Raw genomic sequence first — 18,569 nt, forward strand, 5'->3', positions numbered from 1 at the left:
ATAAAACCCACAAGGACCAGCAAGATCTAAAATGGACACAAGAAAAGGTCAAACGATTAAGGAGGAAAAGCGAAACTATCAATCAGGGTTCTGGCACGTGAATTGCACACTTCCACCCCTTCCTATCTGCGGCGAGCTCTTTGTCAATATTCCACTCATTCAGGTCTCTCTTCACAGCCTCTGTCCACGTCAAAGTTGGTCGACCTCTACCTCTCTTCACATTTTCGGGACGCCTAATTATTCCGATATGCACTGGTGCCTCTTCAGGTCTTCGTTGGATATGTCCAAACCATCTCAAGCGATGTTGCATAAGCTTCTCCTCAATTGGCGCCACTCCTACTCTCTCTCGTATATCATCATTCCGGACTCGATCTCTCCTTGTGTGGCCACATATCCAGCGCAACATACGCATCTCTGCCACACTTAGTTGTTGGACATGTCGTCTTTTAGTGGGCCAACATTCTGCTCCATACAACATAGCCGGCCGGATTGCTGTCCTGTAGAATTTGCCTTTTAGTTTGTGTGGCACCCGGTGGTCGCATAAGACACCCGCAGCTTGTCGCCACTTCAACCATCCGGCTTTAATTCTATGACTGACATCCTCATCGATGTCTCCCTCCTTTTGAAGCATTGATCCTAAGTAACGAAAAGTGTCTTTCTTGGGTACCACTTGCCCATCAAGACTAACATCGCCATCCTCATACCCCATGGCACTGAAATCACACTTCATATACTCTGTTTTAGACCTACTAAGCCTAAAACCTTTTGCTTCCAGCGTCTGCCTCCACAATTCCAACTTTTGAGAAACACCACTCCTACTCTCCTCAATAAGTACCACATCATCGGCAAAAAGCATACACCACGGTAAAACTCCTTGTATGTCCCTTGTGACCTCATCTATCACCAAAGCGAAAAGATAAGGGCTCAAAGCCGACCCTTGATGTAGTCCTATGTTAATTGGAAAGTCATCGGTGTCTCCATCACTTGTTCGGACACTTGTCACAACATTAGTGTACATATCTTTAATAAGATTAATGTACTTTGTTGCTACTTTGTGTTTTTCCAAGGCCCACCACATTACACTCCTAGGTACTTTGTCATAAGCCTTCTCCAAGTCTATGAAGACCATATGCAGGTCTTTCTTTTGTTCTCTGAATCTCTCCATAAGTTGTCTTAGTAAGAAAATGGCCTCCATAGTTGATCTCCCGGGCATGAAACCAAACTGATTTTGGGTCACGCTCGTCATCTTTCGCAGGCGGTGTTCAATGACTCTCTCCCATAGCTTCATTGTATGGCTCATGAGCTTAATTCCACGGTAATTAGTACAACTTTGAACATCTCCTTTGTTCTTGAAGATTGGTACTAATGTACTCCGCCGCCACTCGTCGGGCATTCTGTTTGCCCGAAAGATGGTGTTGAAAAGCTTAGTCAGCCATACTATCGCTATGTCTCCAAGACATCTCCATACCTCGATAGGGATACCATCAGGGCCCATCGCCTTTCCTACCTTCATCCTTTTTAGCGCCTCCTTAACTTCATATTCTTGTATCCTTCGTACAAAACCCCTGTTGTTGTCATCGAATGGTTCGTCCAATTCTATTGTAGCACTCTCATTCCCTCCATTGAACAATTTGTTGAAGTACTCCTTCCATCTGTTCTTGATCTCTTCACTCTTCACTAATAGTTGGTTTGCTTCATCCTTGATGCATTTGACTTGGTTGACATCCCTTGTCTTCCTTTCACGAATCTTGGCCATCCTATAGATATCCTTTTCTCCCTGCTTTGTGTCCAGCCGTTGATAAAGGTCGTCATAGGCTTGACCCCGGGCTCTACTAACCGCTCGCTTTGCAGACTTCTACGCTATCCTGAACTTCTCTATGTTTGTTTGATTTGGAGTCATATGGATTATTTTTAGACGTACTATGTGTCTGGGGTTTGCGTTTTTTTGTTTAGTAGCATAGATGTAATTCTGTTATTTGGTGGGTCTCATCCTCTCTTTACAAGAAGGCTTGTACTTCGAACATTCTTTTCTTTCTTATAAATACAAAGATTTACGACTCTATTGCAAGTTAGAGGTAAAAACAGTGTGTTTGTGCAAGCTCAAATCTTTTCTCATAACAGTATAACACACATTTATACATAAGTTATTGTAGTATTATATATTTCTGTTGCAACACACGCCTAATGACCAAATACGTATCAATCCATCAAAGAAAGAGCAAATACAGATCTGGATCGCAGTTCAAAAATCTAGGTAGTGTTAGGATGAAGCGACCCGATTAGAGAACCGATTAGGATGAAGCGACTCAATGCCAGGGAGCGACTTCGCATAAACTCGAGTCACTCTATCCTATATGCAACTAATCCAAACAACAACAAATTAAGAGCGGAGCGGCTCCATCCCATTACACTTTGAAACCAAACACTACCCAAAGACCATCTTCAAAGTTTAATCATATGGTCAATCAAATCACTGTTTGCGCACATAGTGAAGTTTGAATATGGGGATGAGTAAACTACTGTTGATAGCCTAATGAACTAATGGGTAATGATTACATGCATGCTACAAAATCATGCGAGAATAATCACTTCATTTCTCCAGCTCAACAGTTTGGGACCCACCAAAGGGCCATATATCTAGTCTAGTTACCAACACGCAGGAAAGCTGGAACCAGCAAAACGTTCAGTCTGTTACAGATGCACAGCGGCAGATATCAGCACGGACAGGTTCAGATGCGTCCCCACTCTTCAACATGCATGTCGACGATCCCATTCACAACTCAGTAACTTTGGGGGCACTTCTGAAACTTCTACAGATCATCTTTTGGTTCATCCTGCACCATCATTGAGCTTTTGAGTTTAGAGACAAAGTGTTGATTACAAATAAGATTTAGACAGCATGTTCAGAAACACTAGCCACTGGTTCATTCTATATTCTTGACATTAAAAAAACTTGATCTGCGGGGTAAGACAACTCCCGAACATTATATTAAGAACAAGACTCAGGTCGAGAAAATTCCCGAGCCCCACCCATACACAACGGTGACGTAGCCCATGTGAGAAACGACCGTGACCTGAATCGGGGCTTAGACTTGTGCTTTGACGTGGGAAGAGAATTTGCACAACATCAACAAGGAATGTTGCACAACATCAACAAGGAATGGGCATGGCTAGTGACAGTATCCACTACCCGTAGCAATTTCGTGCCAAGAAATATATATTGTGCAGTAGAAGGGCCAACCTTCATCTGGAAGTTAGCAGTTACGTCTTTACCCTCGCTTTTCAGGCTGTCAGGATCCTCTGTATCAGAGTCGTAAGCTCCTCCGCTCCATAATCTGCTGCGCTGAGGTGGCCTCTTGTCCATGTCCTCCTCTTTCTATAATGCAAAACGCTCAAATGGCAAAACAAGAAAAATGCAAAGAGAGCATAGGAATTGACAATGGCACGATAGAAACCTCCTCTGGAGCTTCAGGGTCTGACGGTCTGTCATGGAATTGAGTGCTGGGAACATGTTCTATCTTTGACAGGTTCTCCAATATCATGTTCCTGCACATTTGCATAGAAAAGCAACCTGAAGTTAGGGAATGTACACAGGCAGGAATGCATGTATTGTATGCCATAGTGTCAAACATAGGTGTCCAGATGATGCATCGTTGAGAAATGGAATTATAAGAAACTCTGATTTCTCAATGACTTGCATAAGAAAAAAAATATAACTATTTCATTCCAAGTGCTCGACAATGAAGCATCTGGAACAAATTACAATAAATGAATGTCATACTGACAGCAAACAGTACACTTACTTTATGTTCTCCAAGTCCTTTGTGGTATTCAGGTTTTCAACACTTTTTGGTTGGATATGAAGAGTATAATCAGGGCCAAAGTACTCATAGTAATCATTGTAAGGCAGCTTGTTATCAGGTTCAACTCCAACAGCAACTGCGGTCTGCATTACAACCCAATTCTATCAACACTGGCAACTGACAAATTCTAACACACTACCACATTCAGCTGAATTTGGAATAAGAGAGAAAAACAATACCTCGTAGCACCAGCAGCGTGCAACATTTCTGATGGTGTAACCTCCACCACCTAAAACCATCATAGGAACATTGTACGACCTAAGGAAACGGAGGCAGTCAGCATGACCCTTCACAGACAGGTTGAAGCAACCTAACCTGTCTCCAGCCAAAGAGTCAGCTCCGCATTGGAGGACAACCACGTCTGGCTGATAAACCTCCATAACTTTCTTAATGATGCATTGAAACAGACCACGAAAGGTGGTGTCATCGATACCATCACTCAGGGGAACATTCAGAGCATAATGCTTCCCTTCGGCTGCCCCAACGTCAGTGATATGTCCAGTACCAGGGAAAAAATCCCCATACTTGTGAAAGGAAACAGTCATGACTCGGTTTGTAGTGAAGAAGGCCTCCTCCACGCCATCTCCATGGTGGACATCAATGTCTACATATAGCACACGCTGGAACAAATGGACAATATAGCTATCAGAGCTATATAATCAAAGTACATATGTGGCATAGTGTGTATGAATGCGTAAATATTTTATAGGCTGAACAAAAAGGCTGACAAGAAGCATATACAAAGGAAACCTGACTGTTTCTTAACTAACATATTTGTTGACAATCCCTTCAACTGTATTAGTATTTAGTAGTATTTATCTAAAAATGCTTGCAGAATATGCATAAGTGAGTGGTGATATTTCATCAGGAAACATATACCTAAACAAAACAGCATCATCTTACGGCACTCAAAGTGGCAGAAAACTGGATGAAATATGTATTTGCAAGAAAAAGACTGAACTGATAGATTGGAATCATAAACCAGTTACCAGCATACTGTTTGAAGTTTAAAAGCAAAAACCAGAATAAGAGGGGCATCTATCTCACATTTAAAATGGTCAAAATACCCACCCTGATCAGCAATAAGCATGTTCCAAAAAAAAAATCATGCATATAAAAGTAAAACTACGACCAAGAAATGTGAATGATATTCAAGTCATATAGTATCAGCAAACATATATTTCTATTGTTAGAATTAGATTCCCTTGAGGGCACATTCACCCTTTTTTATCTGTAGTATACACTCATATACCAAAATTGGCGCTTCCAAGTTACAAAGCATAAAATTAGAATATATCTTTTGCCATCTCAAGGATAGGCTATCAGCAAACAGAACAGAGCATGCAGTGAGTAAATATAAGACCTGACTTAGTTCAAATTAGGCACAAAATAACAGTTTCAACTTTCAAAAAAAAGATGGTGTTCTGGCCAAAGGACAGTGTTGAATAGAATAGCAGAGTAACCAAAGCAACTCCAACTTGTCATTTACTTTTTAAGATGGTTACAAATCCAAATAAGGTTGTGATGACCACAGAGGCAGTTTAAATCACACAGAAAGTCATCAAGTTAAACACACAAGGTTATACACACATACCAGGCCAGCCCTCACTAATAGCATAAAGTAATAAATATATCCACATACGACAATTCAAAATTGCAGAAACACACCACTGCTCAGTTCCGTGGAACTCCTAGTTTTAGTGGAAGCAAACTCGAATAAAATTATCCCATGGGTTACTTTCACACAACAGCGCCTATAATGGCACTGGTCAACGAATTCGGCATCACGACAAACAAAATTCTCTTGTCCCTGTGAAAATCAAAGCCATCTCCAACTCTTGGTGATTAGTGCGCTACTACATCCACACAAAAAAAACACCCAAAATCAATGCTTCAAACAGTTAATCCATCTACAAAAAACAACTGAACATCTGCATCTAAATCTAGCAAGCAACAAAATAAACCCTTTCCTCAAGTGATATAACACTATAACAACCCAAGCAAAGAGTACAGAATAGCCTCAATAATGGAAACATTTGCTGGATTGGCATGAAGACAAACAAAATTCTGTTGCCCCTGTGAACTTCAATGTAATGTCCAGATCAACACCCTACTCCATTGACAAAAAACATCAATGCTTGAAACAATAACATGTTTTGGAAAAAAACATTCCATGCATATCCACTCTCAAAAACTCAACTCCATTAATCCAAGAAACAGTAATGATATCCAAGTTGATAACACATCATTCTATTGTTAGAATTAGATCCTGGGGGACCACATTCACCATGAACTCATCTGAAATACACACCCTTTTTACCAAAAATTGTGCTTAGTTCCAAAGCATCAAATCCTTAAAAAAAACTTTCACCGTCTCAAGGAGAAGCCATTGGCAGAACACAAGTACGCATGCACTGAGTAAATAGGCATTAGTTCACATTAGGTACAGAATAACTAGGCATGTGAAAGTAGACATGGTTTCAACAAAAGATGGAGAAACGGCTTTCTTTGGCAATAGGGCAGTTTTCTCTCTCTCGAATACAGAGGAAGACTTCGTATCGTAGTTTTAAGAAGTAGAGAAAATAATTACAAGAGACAAATTCATGCTACACCTTACTTGTTCAAGGAACACACGTGACTGAAACTGAAAAAAAAAACGCTCAACCCGAACAACTAACACGACCTTTAGGAGGCAGCAGCAAAAGCTCCGACAAACCCTTTGTACTAGCAACATGGCAGTGTTGTTTAGAAAGCAAATGAAAGCAGCTTCCACTTGCCATTTCCCTTTTAAGATGTTTATAAATACCAGAAAATGATGATCACCAGTATATTCTCACATACATAATCTAAAATTACAAAAAGAAGGCAGTCAAAGTCAAACACGTGCAGTTGCACACAAATACCAAGCTCTAATAGCATAAAGCAATAAACATCTACACATAGGACAACCCAAACTTCTGAAATGCATTACAAACAGTTCCTTAAACTCCTAGTTTGACTGGAAGCAAACAAATAGTATATAAATTAATCACATGGGTCTCTGAATTGGGCATCATGACAAACAAACTTTTGCTCCTGCAAAACTTTAAGGCGCTCCACCCACAAATCCCAAAACCCTAACATCAACGCCATTAGAAACCATTACATTCGATATCCAAATCTAGACCTAATAAACCCTCCCCTCCAACGATGGAAGTTGACCAACCAAAGCCAAAGAGTTCAGATTAGTGCCCCTATAACTTAAGTGGTTACTGAATTGGAAATGCAAAATCTGTTGCCCCTGTGAAACTCAAAGCAATCTCCAGATCAGTGTCCTACTCATCCACTCACAAGAATCACAAATGCTCAACAATCACATGAACCGATCAAAAAATCACTAAAACTTCACATCTAAATCCAGCAATTAATCTAATAAACTCTCTCCTCCGAAAACAAAGCCAAGTGTCCAACATTTAAATGTAACTAGTAAAAGGTAAATTAACACGCGAACCCTGTGGAACTTGAGGAGCTCGAGGATGGCGAGGACGATGTCGTTGACGTAGCAGAACCCGGAGGCCTCGCTCTTCTTGGCGTGGTGGAGGCCGCCCGCCCAGTTGACGGTGATGTCGGCGTCCCCGCGGTTAAGCTTGACGGCGGCGCCGATGCTTCCCCCAGCGGAGGCCTGGCAGAAGGGGAAGAGACCGTCGAACACGGGGCAGTCCTCACCGACGTTAAAGCGCTTAATGGCGCGCGGGTCGAGGACACCCGGGTTTCCGGTGGCGGACGCGAGGAAAGCGACGTAGTCGTCGGAGTGGAAGCGGCGGATGTCGGCCTCAGAGGCCGGGTAGGGGCGGGAGAGCTCGAGGAGGCGGTGGAGGCCGTAGTGGACCACCAGCGAGTGCGCCATTCGGATGCGGTGGGGCTTCATCGGGTGACCTTGCCCGTAGTAGTAGTCTCCGATCGACGGCTCGTAGAAATAGCTGACGCGGCGGCGGTGCGCATCCTCCCCGCCCGCCGGAGACGGCAGCGACGCGCCCTCACCAGAAGCCGCCATTCCGCCTGAGATGGTTGAAGGTCCTCACAAAGATAGTCAAGTTGCGGCCGAGGCGGTTTTCTTTATAATTTCGGGGTTTAGGCAATCGGCACTCATCGTACCCTAAATTTCTATTTAAAAAAAAATATTTGGTCTGCGTCATTAACATTTTGAAATACATTTATTCAAACTCTTGCATCTACAACTACTTCATAGGTCATGTTTAAGATACGTCCAACTTCAGAAAATCTGATAGAGTTAGTGGAGCAGATCATTAGATACTCTAAAAATCGTAAAACTGTAGTTGTGTTTAAAAGGCATTTAGATAAGTAATTTTGTTTATTATTTAGATCAAAACTATTTTTAAAACTATTTAAATTTATATTATAAACTACATTTCAACACTAGAACTGGAACTGTAGCCATCCCAAACATCTCAACCATGTGCAATGTTTATTATTTAGATCAAAACTATTTTTAAAACTATTTAAATTTATATTATAAACTACAGTTCAACACTAGAACTGGAACCTGTAGCCATCCCAAACATCTCAACCCTATGTAAACTGTCACATTTTTATCAATATATATATCAACACATCCACCGCAAGTCCCACCACCCACCTGCTTTGTCTTTGTCTCGGTTGCGACACCGTGAAAGAGAGTGTGTGATGGTATCGAACACCATGGACTCCACATTTGGGGTACAGGAGGGCCTACTGGAGAATGCAGTAGCACATGTAGTACTCCAGTGCACCAATATTTACCGTAAAATGTGACTACAATTGGCTTTGGAGTAGACGAGTGCGAACAGCCTTAGAACAACTCCAACCGACAGTGTAAAACAACCCAATAGCGTTTCTAGGGGAAAATAGTTGTTGCCCCTCCAACAGTCCCCCTTCTTCTCCTCAATAGCTTCACGTCTCGCATCCGTTGGCTTTGGTCTCGCAAATTTCCATGTCACGAGATTTCCCCTAATCGCCCTACCGCGTGTCCTTAGTTGCTTCCCACGTTTTTGCCTCGCATGTAGTACTAGTGGTGGTAGAAGGCGGAGAGGCTCGAGCGGCGGTGGAGGAGGCGGTAGAGGCTTGTGCGGCGGTGGATGAGGCGGAGGAAGAGGCTTGTGCGGTGGTGGAGGTGGCAGCGTCAGATACCGATCGCACGCTCTGGTTCTTCAAATATGTCGACGCCTTTCATCGGAAGTAGGATTCCCTAAAGGCAGATGGTTGGCGCTGGATCCATCGACTGCGACGGTGGAGGCGCTTTGCAAGCAACAAACCAAGGTGGAGGACCTTCCCGCCCTTTGCTGCCAGGACTTGACAGGGTTGTCGTAGATCCATTTGCATCATCCACGTTTGGAAGCAACGATGGCTTCTCTACATCCTTCGACAAAGCTGCAAATGGAATGAAACTTGTCCATTTTCCTTCGATTAATTTTCTGTGTTAAACTTTATGGTTACTATGAATTGGTTGTTATGTTGATTGCTTAGTTCTTGACTCAATAGATGAAGAAGTCTTGGATAAATGCCATGAATTCATTTGAAACAATATATATTTCTGTTGCCACTATGAATGCAGCTTATATAAGCTTAGCTTGCCTTGCTGCATGAACCTACATTGGTGGTAGATGCATTACTGATGTTCTCAAACTTCACTGCAATGCAAATGGTTCAGTGGGATATGTTGGAATAATCATATTAGCTTTAGCATACCATTACTATTGGGACATGTTGGCTTAGTGGGACTCAATATTAACCTTTAGTGGGATCTGTTGGAATAATCATATGAACATGTGCCAAGTAAAGTTCAACCGACAAGCTTTTAGTGGCTGATGGTTTAGACAGTCCTATCCTCAACCAAGCTATTTTCATATCATGATCTTCTTCCTTCTAGTAAGCTTTTGTGACTCCCTCTTTAGTAGCCTTTTGAGAGCACCTAGAGGGGGGATGAATAGGTGATCCTATAAAATTCAACACTAATAGCCACAAAAACTTGATTATGAAAGTTAGAACGGCTAAGTAGCTTGAAACCAGTTCTTGTGAACACAGATAATCAAATAGAAAGCACACAAGAGACACGCGATTTTATCCCGTGGTTTGGCCAAGTAACACTTGCCTACTTCCACGTTGTGGTGTCCCAATGGACGAGAGTTGCACTCAACCCCTTTCAAGTGATCCAATGATCAGCTTGAATACCACGACTTTTCTTCCTTATCTCTTTTTCCCGTTTGCGAGGAATCTGCACAAGTTGGAGTCTCTCGCCCTTACAACAAAGATCACAATGAAAGCACAAGAGTAAGGTTGGGGAGCAACGCACACACACACGCACACAAGCCAAGACTTGAGCTCAAAATGAAGCACAAAGAGTTCACAACTAGAACGAAGCTCAAATCACTAACACAATCGAGCAAGTGCGCGGAGATGGAGTGTGGGAGACTTAGAATGCTTAGTGAATGCTTGGGTAGCTCCTCCATGCGCCTAGGGCCCCCTTTTATAGCCCCAAGGCAGCTAGGAGTCGTTGGAGGCCAACAAGGAACGCCAAAGTTGCCTTCTGTCGGGTGGCGCACCAGACAGTCCGGTGCACCACCGGACAGTCACTGTAGACAGTTCGGTGCGGATCTCCTTCCTTTTCTGGCGCAGACGACCGTTGTAGATTCGTGGCAGTTGGCGCACCGGACACTGTCCGGTGCACACCGGTCAGTCCGGTGCCCCTGCCGACCGTTGGCGCGGGCCACGCGTCGCCCGCGGATTGCGCGGCCGACCGTTGCGCTGGCGACAGTTGGCTCACCAGACAGTCCGGTGCACCACCGGACGGTCCGGTGAATTATAGTCGTACGCCGTCGATTTTTCCCGAGAGTGGCATGTTCACCGGAAGCCAGCCTGGCGCACCGGACACTGTCTGGTGCACCACCGGACAGTCCGGTGTGCCAGACTGAGCTGGACTTCGGCTGTACACAACCTAGTCACTTGCAATCCTTTTCTTCTTTTCTTTTCTCTGTTTCTAGCACTTAGACAATATATGTTATTACTCAAAACAATGTACTAAGTCTAGAAATGTACCTTGTTACATGATTTGCACCTTTTGCTTGTTTGGCACATAATATCTCACTCACTATGTGTTGGACACTTAATCACCAAAACATTATAGAAATGGCCCAAGGGCACATTTCCCTTTCAATCTCCCCCTTTTTGGTGATTTATGCCAATACATCAAAAAGCAATGCAAAACATGCAACATTGATTCAAATTGAAGACCAAATTGTTTTTGATTCTAATTTGGCATATTTGGATCATTCTTTGCCACCACTTGGTTTGTTTTTGCAAATCAAATTTATTTTCCTATCTCTAAGTCAAACACACTTGTTTAGACACAAAGAGAGATATTCCAATGGAAAAATTGATCAAGTGCCAAAAACTCCCCCTTTTTCCCATAATCATAAATTTTCCCCCACAAGAGGCCAAATTTTGCAATAAGAGTATTTTGGACAGATCAAAAATCCTAACTCTACTACAAAATTCTCAAGTGGTAGCTGATCCATTTGCTTTGACCTTAATTTCTCCCCCTTTGGCATCAAGCACCAAAACGGGATCATTCTTGGCCCTTTAACCCCATTGCCTCACCAAAATTGTCAATTAAGAGCAAAAAGGCAATAAGATCATAAGAATGAACTTGGAGGTGAGTACACTAATACTGGAGTGCAGTGGAAGTCTTTGCATGGTCCAAGTTCACCTTTTCCCTTTCAATGCACCTTTGAGACTACATCAAGTAACTCAAACACAAGGGTTAGTCTCAAAGGGTCAAGTTGTAGCACTTCTCCCCCTAAATGTGTGCATCATTCACACATGGACTTTTGAGATCCGAGGATCCCTTGCACAACTTGAGCACCATAAATACGCAACAAATTGCATAAATGTATAAGTAACATGATCAAAGGCATAAAACACATGTATGCTATAGATCAATCCAAGTTACGTGAATCTAAGACATTTAGCTCACTACGCAGCCTGCAAAAGGTTTTCTCATCTAACGACTTGGTAAAGATATCGGCTAGCTGGTTCTCGGTGCTAATATGGAAAACATCGATATCTCCCTTTTGCTAGTGGTCTCTCAGAAAATGATGTCGGATGTCTATGTGCTTAGTGCAGCTGTGTTCAACAGGATTATCCGTTATGCAGATTGCACTCTCATTATCACATAGGAGTGGGACTTTGCTCAGATTGTAGCCAAAGTCCCGGAGGGTTTGCCTCATCCAAAGTAGTTGCGCGCAACACTGTCTTGCGGCAACATACTCGGCCTCAGCGGTGGATAGGGCAACAGAGGTTTGTTTCTTTGAACTCCAAGACACCAGGGACCTTCCTAGGAATTGGCACGTCCCTGATGTACTCTTCCTATCAACCTTGCATCCAGCATAATCGGAATCTGAATATCCAATTAAGTCAAAGGTAGACCCCTTTGGATACCAGATCCCGAAGCAAGGCGTAGAAACTAAATATCTAAGAATCCGCTTAACGGCCACAAGGTGACATTCCCTTGGGTCAGATTGAAATCTAGCACACATGCATACGCTAAGCATAATATCCAGTCTACTAGCACATAAATAAAGTAATGACCCTATCATAGACCGGTATGTATTTTGATCAACGGACTTACCTCCTTTGTTGAGGTCGACATGTCCGTCGGTTCCCATAGGTGTCTTCGCGGGCTTGGCGTCCTTCATCCCAAACCGCTTGAGAAAATCTTGAGTGTACTTCGTTTGGGAGATGAAGGTGCCGTCCTTGAGTTGCTTCACTTGGAACCCAAGGAAGTAGTTCAACTCGCCCATCATTGACATCTCAAACTTTTGAGTCATCACCCTGCTAAACTCCTCGCAAGACTTTTGGTTAGTAGAACCAAATATTATGTCATCGACATAAATTTGGCACACAAAAATATCACTGTCACAAGTCTTAGTGAAAAGAGTGGGATCGGCTTTCCCAACCTTGAAAGAATTAGCAATTAAGAAATCTCTAAGGCATTCATACCATGCTCTTGGGGCTTGCTTAAGTCCATAGAGCGCCTTAGAGAGCTTACACACATGGTCGGGGTACCTGTCATCCTCAAAGCCAGGGGGTTGTTCCACATACACCTCCTCCTTGATTGGCCCATTGAGGAAAGCGCTCTTCACATCCATTTGAAACAACCTAAAAGAGTGGTGAGCGGCATAGGCTAATAATATTCTAATAGACTCTAGCCTAGCCACAGGAGGAAAAGTCTCCTCGAAATCCAAACTTGCGACTTGGGCATAACCTTTTGCCACAAGTCGAGCTTTGTTTCTTGTCACCACCCCGTGCTCGTCTTGCTGTTGCGGAACACCCACTTGGTTCCAAGAACATTTTGCTTGGGACGTGGCACCAGGCTCCAAACTTCGTTCCTCTTGAAATTGTTGAGCTCTTCCTGCATGGCCAACACCTAGTCCGGATCTTGCAAGGCCTCTTCTACCCTGAAAGGCTCAATAGAAGAGACAAACAAGTAATGCTCACAAAAATTAGCTAAACATGAGCGAGTTGTTACTCCCTTGCTTATGTCACCCAGAATCTGATCGACGGGGTGATTTCTTTGAATCGTTGCTCGGACTTGAGTTGGAGGGTCCGGTGGTGCTTCTTCCTCCATAACTTGTTCTTCTTGTGCTCCCCTTGATCACACGCCTCTTCTTGATGAACCTATCCATCATCTTGAGTTGGGGGATGCACCATCGTTGAGGAAGAAGGTTGATCTTGCTCTTGTTGTTCCTGTGGTCGCACGTCTCCAATCGCCATGGTGCGTATTTCGGCCGTTGGAACATCATCTTCATCTATATCATCAAGATCAACTTGCTCTCTTGGAGAGCCATTAGTCTCATCAAATACAACGTCGCTAGAGACTTCAACCAAACCCGATGATTTGTTGAAGACTCTATACGCCTTTGTATTTGAGCCATACCCTAGTAAAAACCCTTCTACAGCTTTGGGAGCAAATTTGGAATGTCTACCTGAAAGGGAAATGTGCCCTTGAGCCATTTCTAGTATATTTTGGTGATTAAGTGTCCAACACACATTAAGTGGGTTATTATATGCCAAATGATGAATGAAGTGCAAATCAATAAAGAAGGTATGTTTCTAGACTTAGTACATTTGTTTTGGGTACTAATGAAGTTACCTAAGTGCTAGAAACAGAGAAAAAAGCAATTGGAAAAGAGTTGCCAACTCCTGCTCGGTCTGGGTGCACCGGACTGTCCGGTGGTGCACCGGACAGTGTCCGGTGCGCCAGACCAGTCTCGATGAACATGCCGCTCTCGGGATTCGACGGCGGCGTACGACTATAAATCACCGGACTGTCCGGTGAGTCGTCCACGGTGAAGTCGTCGCTCTCGGGAAACGTTCAACGGCGTATGGCTAAAATTCACCGGACTGTCCGGTGAGACACTGGACTGTCCGGTGAGCCAACGGTCAACTTCGCAACGGTCGGCAGCGTGATCTACGGGCGACACATGGCTCGCACCAACGGTCGGAAGGGGCACCGGACTGTCCGGTGCGCCAACCGATGCCAGAGTTGCAACGGTCGGCTGCGCCAAATTAGGAAGGAGATCCGCACCGGACATGCTACAGTGCCTGTCCGGTGGTGCACCAGACTGTCCGGTGCGCCACCTGACAGAAGGCAAGATCAGCCTTCCAAGATTGTTCTCCAACGGCTCCTAGCTGCCTTGGGGGTATAAAAGGGACCCCTAGGCGCATGGAGGAGTCACCCAAGCATACTTTGAGCATTCTAAGTCTTCCACACTCCGTCTCCGCGCACTTGATTGACTTTGTTAGTGATTTCAGCTCTGTTCTAGTAGTGAACTCGTTGTGCTTCATTCGAGCTCAAGTCTTGGCTTGTGTGCGTGTGTATTGTTGCGGATTTGTTTGTGTTGCTTCCCATCCTTACTCTTGTGCTTTCACCATAATCTTTATTGTAAGGGCGAGAGACTCCAACTTGTGGAGATTCCTCGAGAACGGGAAAAGAGATAAGAAAGAAGAACACCGTGGTATTCAAGTTGATCATTGGATCACTTGAAAGGGGTTGAGTGCAACCCTCGTCCATTGGTACGCCACAACGTGGAAGTAGGCAAGTGTTATACTTGGCCGAACCACGGGATAACTCGCGTGTCTCTTGTGATTGCTTTTCTGTGATTACTTGTGAAAGTCGCCTAGAGGGGGGGTGGATAGGCGAAACCTGGAAATTAAAACTTTATCCCCCAACTAGATCCCTTGATTAGTGGTTAGAACAAGATAAACAATTATCGGAGTATATAAAAGGTAAGTCCTTTGCTTGTAATGAAAGTTGCTTTGAAATAATGCGGAATTGATAATCAATACAACTACTAGATATATGAATAGTAAAGCAAGAAGGCTTAGATGGGAAGAGCAATAAGTAAAGTTCTTTCTTGCGGAGTGTTGCTTCACTAAATGAGAATTTAACTTAAAGCAACACCAAATGATATAAGCAAAGAATAGTGCAAGAGAACTTAGAGTAAGGGAAAGCAAACAAATCACAAGCAAAACACAATGAACACGGGTGATTTGTTTTACCGAGGTTCGGCCCTCGAAGGCCTAGTCCCCGTTGAGGAGTCCACTTAAGGACGGGTCTTTTTCAACCCTTTCCCTCTCTCTCCCGATCACACAAGGATCGGCGAGCTCTTCTTCTTCACAAGGATCACTCTCGATCCCACAAGGACCACCACACTCTTTGGTGTCTCTTGCTAGCTTTTACAAGTCTCCAACACTTTGGAGGAAGTTTGAATGGGAGTCAAAACTCCACGCGCAAATGAACACAAAGATGAAGCACACACTATCTCTCAATGAATCTCACAAGGCACTAGGGCTAAACTCAATTGAGTAGCTCTCAATTGCTCGCTCTCTCTTTTGTGGCACTTGTGTTGGTTGTAGTGGGCTAGATCTTGTGTATAGGATGTATCAATGAATATATGTGGTTGGGAGGGCTTGAGTATGTCAACTAGATGACTTGGAATGTTGCTTGGACTCCCACACCTTGAAGTGGCCGGTTGGGGTGGTATTTATAGCCACCATCCAATATGTAGCCGTTGGAGAAGGCTGCTGGCGATGGGCGCACCGGACAGTCCGGTGCACACCGGACATGTCCGGTGCGCCAGCCATGTCATCCTATCCGTTGAGATTGGAGCTGGTCGACCGTTGGAGGCTTTGTCCTCATGTGGCACCGGACAGTCCGGTGCAGCACCGGACAGTCCGGTGACCCTCTGACTTCTGCTCTGACACTCTGAATTCAACTGTACACTTTGCAGAGTCGACCGTTGGCGCGAAGTAGCCGTTGCTCCGCTGGCACACCGGACAGTCCGGTGCTACACCGGACAGTCCGGTGAATTATAGCGGAGTGGCCTCCCGTTTTCCCGAAGCTGGCTAGTTCGGAGCTGCTTCTTTCTGGAGCACCGGACACTGTCCGGTGGTGCACCGGACAGTCCGGTGAATTATAGCGGGCTGCGCCTGAGAAACCCGAAGGTGAAGAGTTTGAAGGCAATCCTCCCTGGTGCACCGGACACTGTCCGGTGGTGCACCGGACACTGTCCGGTGGCACACCGGACAGTCTGGTGCGCCAGACCAGGGAGCACTTCGGTTTCTTTTGCTCCTTTCTTTTGAACCTTGTCTTGTTCTTTTTATTGGTTTTGTGTTGAATCTTTGGCACCTGTAGAACATGTAATCTAGAGCAAACAAGTTAGTCCAATTGTTTGTGTTGGACATTCAACCACCAAAATCATTTAGGAAAAGGTTTAAAGCCTATTTCCCTTTCAATCTCCCCCTTTTTGGTGATTGATGCCAACACAAACCAAAGCAAATGTATAAGAGAATAATTGAACTGGTTTGCATAAGATAGGTGCAAAGATTGCTTGGAATTAAACCAATATTCATTTCATAAGATATGCATGGATGCTTTTCTTTATATTTAACATTTTGGACCATGCTTGCACCACAAGTTTTGTTTTTGCAAATGTTTTGAAAATTCTTTTTCAAAGTCTTTTGTGAGTAGTCAAAGGTAAATGAATAAGAATTTTGAGAAGCATTCATAAGATTTGAAAATTTCTCCCCCTGTTTCAAATGCTTTTCCTTTGACTAAACAAAACTCCCCCTAGATGAAATTCTCCTCTTAGTGTTCAAGAGGGTTTTGATATATCATTTTGAAATACTACTTTCTCCCCCTTTTGAACATAATAGGATATCAATTGAAAATATTCAACACTTAAGTTTTTGAATTTGGTGGTGGTGGTGCGGTCCTTTTGCTTTGGGCTCTTACTCTCTCCCCCTTTGGCATGAATCGCCAAAAACGGAATCATTAGAGTGAAGTAAAAGCCCTTTTCTATAAGTTGTCTCCCCCTTTGGCAAATAATATATGAGTGAAAGATTATACCAATGTGGAGAGCTAGTGTGGAGTGATGGCGAAGGGTAGATAATACTGATAGAGTTGAGTGGAAGCCTTGTCTTCGCCGAAGACTCCATTTCCCTTTCAATCTACGACTTAGCATAGAAATATACTTGGAAACATATTAGTCGTAGTCATGGTACGAGAATAATAAGATATATGCATTTGTACCAAAACGAAAGAGATATGATAAAAGATATGTCAATTAAGCATGATCATAGTTCTATATAATATAGATTTCTCCCCCTAAATATGTGCCTTGAGAGGAATACATATTTTGGCCTTGAATGCCAAGTGCACATAGTTAGATTAATGAGAACAAATCTATATCATAGAGAAAGTGAAGTGCATGTATCATAGTATAGGTGTGATGCTCATGACAGTTATGCACTTATGAAAGCATGTTATAAACATCTTAAGCATTTTCCCTTAAGGATTTCAAAGAGGCTTAAGGACCATCCACCTTTGGAATAAAGGCAGCTTATCCTCGTTACAAGGTTAAGCTTTAAGCTCTTTGACAATAAGACCACTTCATCTAGTTTTAACAATGATGCATGAGTGAAATTTTTAAGAGGTTAAACTAGGTATGAAGCAGGGATAAATGCAAGGGACATGCTTTCTCTTCCTTTTATACAAGATATGCAAAGGGTGTATATAATAGGAAGATTTAGGTACATATGTAAATGATAGGAATTAGTTTTACCCTTTTTGTACCTTTACTTGTAGACGTTCTCTCCATTGTGCTTATGTCCTTGGTCTTGTTTGATTAAAACCTATGCTTAATTACAATGTATGAAAATATTTTGCACAAGAGAGAGTTTTTACAACTAGTGATCCTTTTCTAAGACATGGTTAACATATATCAAGTGGATCACAAATTGCATAAATGAATCATGAATTCTCCTTTTAACTTAGTGCATATCAAGATAGATGTCGATTGAAATTACCAATTGAAATCAATATGAAATTACATGAGGCACTAAGTAGCATAAGAGATAATTGAAGTTATTCAATGATCAACCAATAGATGCGATCAAAAGAACAACATAGGCATTATTTTCAATCAAGCTCAAAAATAGGAGGATCCAATAAATATGCTACTTTAACATGAAAGCTACAATCCTTGATAAAGATGACATTATATTACCAAGTTGGATTGAAATGGAGTAGCATGCCTTATGAGAAACTTGTTCTCATACAAGAGACTATATAGAATTACTAAGATAAAACAATAGTCTCAACAAAATCAA

The 18,569-nt window shown here is 43.1% G+C and overlaps 1 protein-coding gene across 1 annotated transcript; it reads right to left on the reverse strand.

Moving 5' to 3' along the window:
- Positions 1–2,445: 2,445 nt before the first annotated feature.
- Positions 2,446–7,896, reverse strand: HDA108 (histone deacetylase 108). Its single transcript, NM_001111431.1, is given in 6 exon segments — positions 2,446–2,834; positions 3,242–3,376; positions 3,456–3,546; positions 3,804–3,946; positions 4,043–4,483; positions 7,354–7,896. Coding segments are annotated over 6 exon segments (1,377 nt in total). The 3' UTR covers positions 2,446–2,810.
- Positions 7,897–18,569: the final 10,673 nt, after the last annotated feature.

Source organism: Zea mays, chromosome 4 (assembly GCF_902167145.1).
Source record: "Zea mays cultivar B73 chromosome 4, Zm-B73-REFERENCE-NAM-5.0, whole genome shotgun sequence".
Lineage (NCBI taxonomy): Eukaryota > Viridiplantae > Streptophyta > Magnoliopsida > Poales > Poaceae > Zea > Zea mays.